The sequence below is a fragment of the Sinocyclocheilus grahami genome, unplaced genomic scaffold (genome assembly GCF_001515645.1).
Source record: "Sinocyclocheilus grahami isolate Dianchi unplaced genomic scaffold, SAMN03320097.WGS_v1.1 scaffold1013.1, whole genome shotgun sequence".
Taxonomy (NCBI): Eukaryota; Metazoa; Chordata; class Actinopteri; order Cypriniformes; family Cyprinidae; genus Sinocyclocheilus; species Sinocyclocheilus grahami.
The window spans coordinates 1-1,160 of record NW_015506192.1 but is presented as its reverse complement, the minus strand read 5'-3'; the positions used below and the strand labels follow the sequence as shown (position 1 = coordinate 1,160).

The 1,160-nt window shown below is 44.2% G+C and overlaps 1 protein-coding gene across 1 annotated transcript in view; it reads right to left on the bottom strand.

Moving 5' to 3' along the window:
* The window catches only part of LOC107565632 (coatomer subunit gamma-2-like), a 2,225-nt gene extending 1,129 nt beyond the window's left edge, over nt 1-1,096 (bottom strand). The window contains exons 1-4 of the mRNA XM_016250895.1: nt 996-1,096; nt 576-887; nt 366-463; nt 137-275 (exon numbers count right to left, since the gene is read on the bottom strand). Of these exons, the coding sequence (XP_016106381.1) occupies nt 137-275; nt 366-463; nt 576-887; nt 996-1,071 (625 nt within the window). The 5' untranslated portion in view covers nt 1,072-1,096. The remainder of the gene's footprint in view (nt 1-136; nt 276-365; nt 464-575; nt 888-995) is intronic.
* Between the last annotated feature and the right edge of the window lie 64 nt (nt 1,097-1,160).

The window sequence follows — 1,160 nt, the reverse complement described above, 5'->3', positions numbered from 1 at the left end:
TCCATTGGTGAGCAAGTGATGTAATGCTACATTTCCAATGAAGAAAAACTCATCTACATTTTGGAAGGCCTGAGGGCAAGTACATTTTTCAGCAAATTTTCATTTTGAGGTGAACCATTCCTTTAAGCAAACTTACCATCTAAAGTTCTGACTGTGGCCAAAGCAAACGTCTCTTCCTTCTCATTCTCGTCTCCGATCTCTTCCCACGCTGCACCAAAGTTTGGTTTTAACACCTTCTGTATGTGGTCAGCGACTGTCACCTCTAAATCTTCCAGCTGGGAGAGAAACAAGACATTGAGTGAAGAATGGCCACTGATAAACTCCCCATTTTCATCAGTATGAACTGATTTTGAAAATTCACATACCACATATTCATCATCATAACCGTCATCATCAGGCTCTCCCGTGTTGGGATCACAGTCCCGGACCAGATATTTCATTGTACAGCTGAACGTGCAAGACACTAAAACAAATGCAAACAACAAAAATCATTATGGGAAACAACATCTATTTGTTGTTCAAATCTGCCCAAGCTAGAAAACTTGACATCACAATGTGAATCAATCATTTCAGACCTGCTGTGGGGTCATCCTCTGGTAACCGGACCAGACTGTAGCAGGAGCCGGGTTGGCTGTAGGGGAGACTTGGTGCAGGTACGTAATGTAGCACCTCGTATGCCTCCGACGGCTCCATCTGGACCAAAACCCGCTGCAGCAGCTGGTCGTTTAGCGTGTTGGTGCAGTCGAACTGGAAGATCATGTGATTTGCGAAAGTGTGTTTGATACAGCGCACCACATACTCCGTCTCTGCTTCTGTTAACTGAACCGGCTCGGACGACTTGAACAGGAGACCCAGGCCCTGGAATTCTGAGATGGCTGCAAGTTGCTCTGATGGAGAAAAATAAGGGGACTAGTTGAAATGTGGCACAGTTTACTTCAGACTCTAGTTTAACAGTGCCCACATGCATTGTTTTGCTAATTAGCTAATCTTCTCACCTTGGTAAATGTCTTGGCGGGAAGGTGCAAGCTTTTCAGGTAGTTTGCTTGTTGCCACAGGTGTGATTTCTGGCATGAAAGAGAAAAATGAAGTGAACTTGTGCAATTTGAGCAGTTTTGGTTAAGCTCTGCGATTTACACCAAACCAAGATAAGACATAAGATG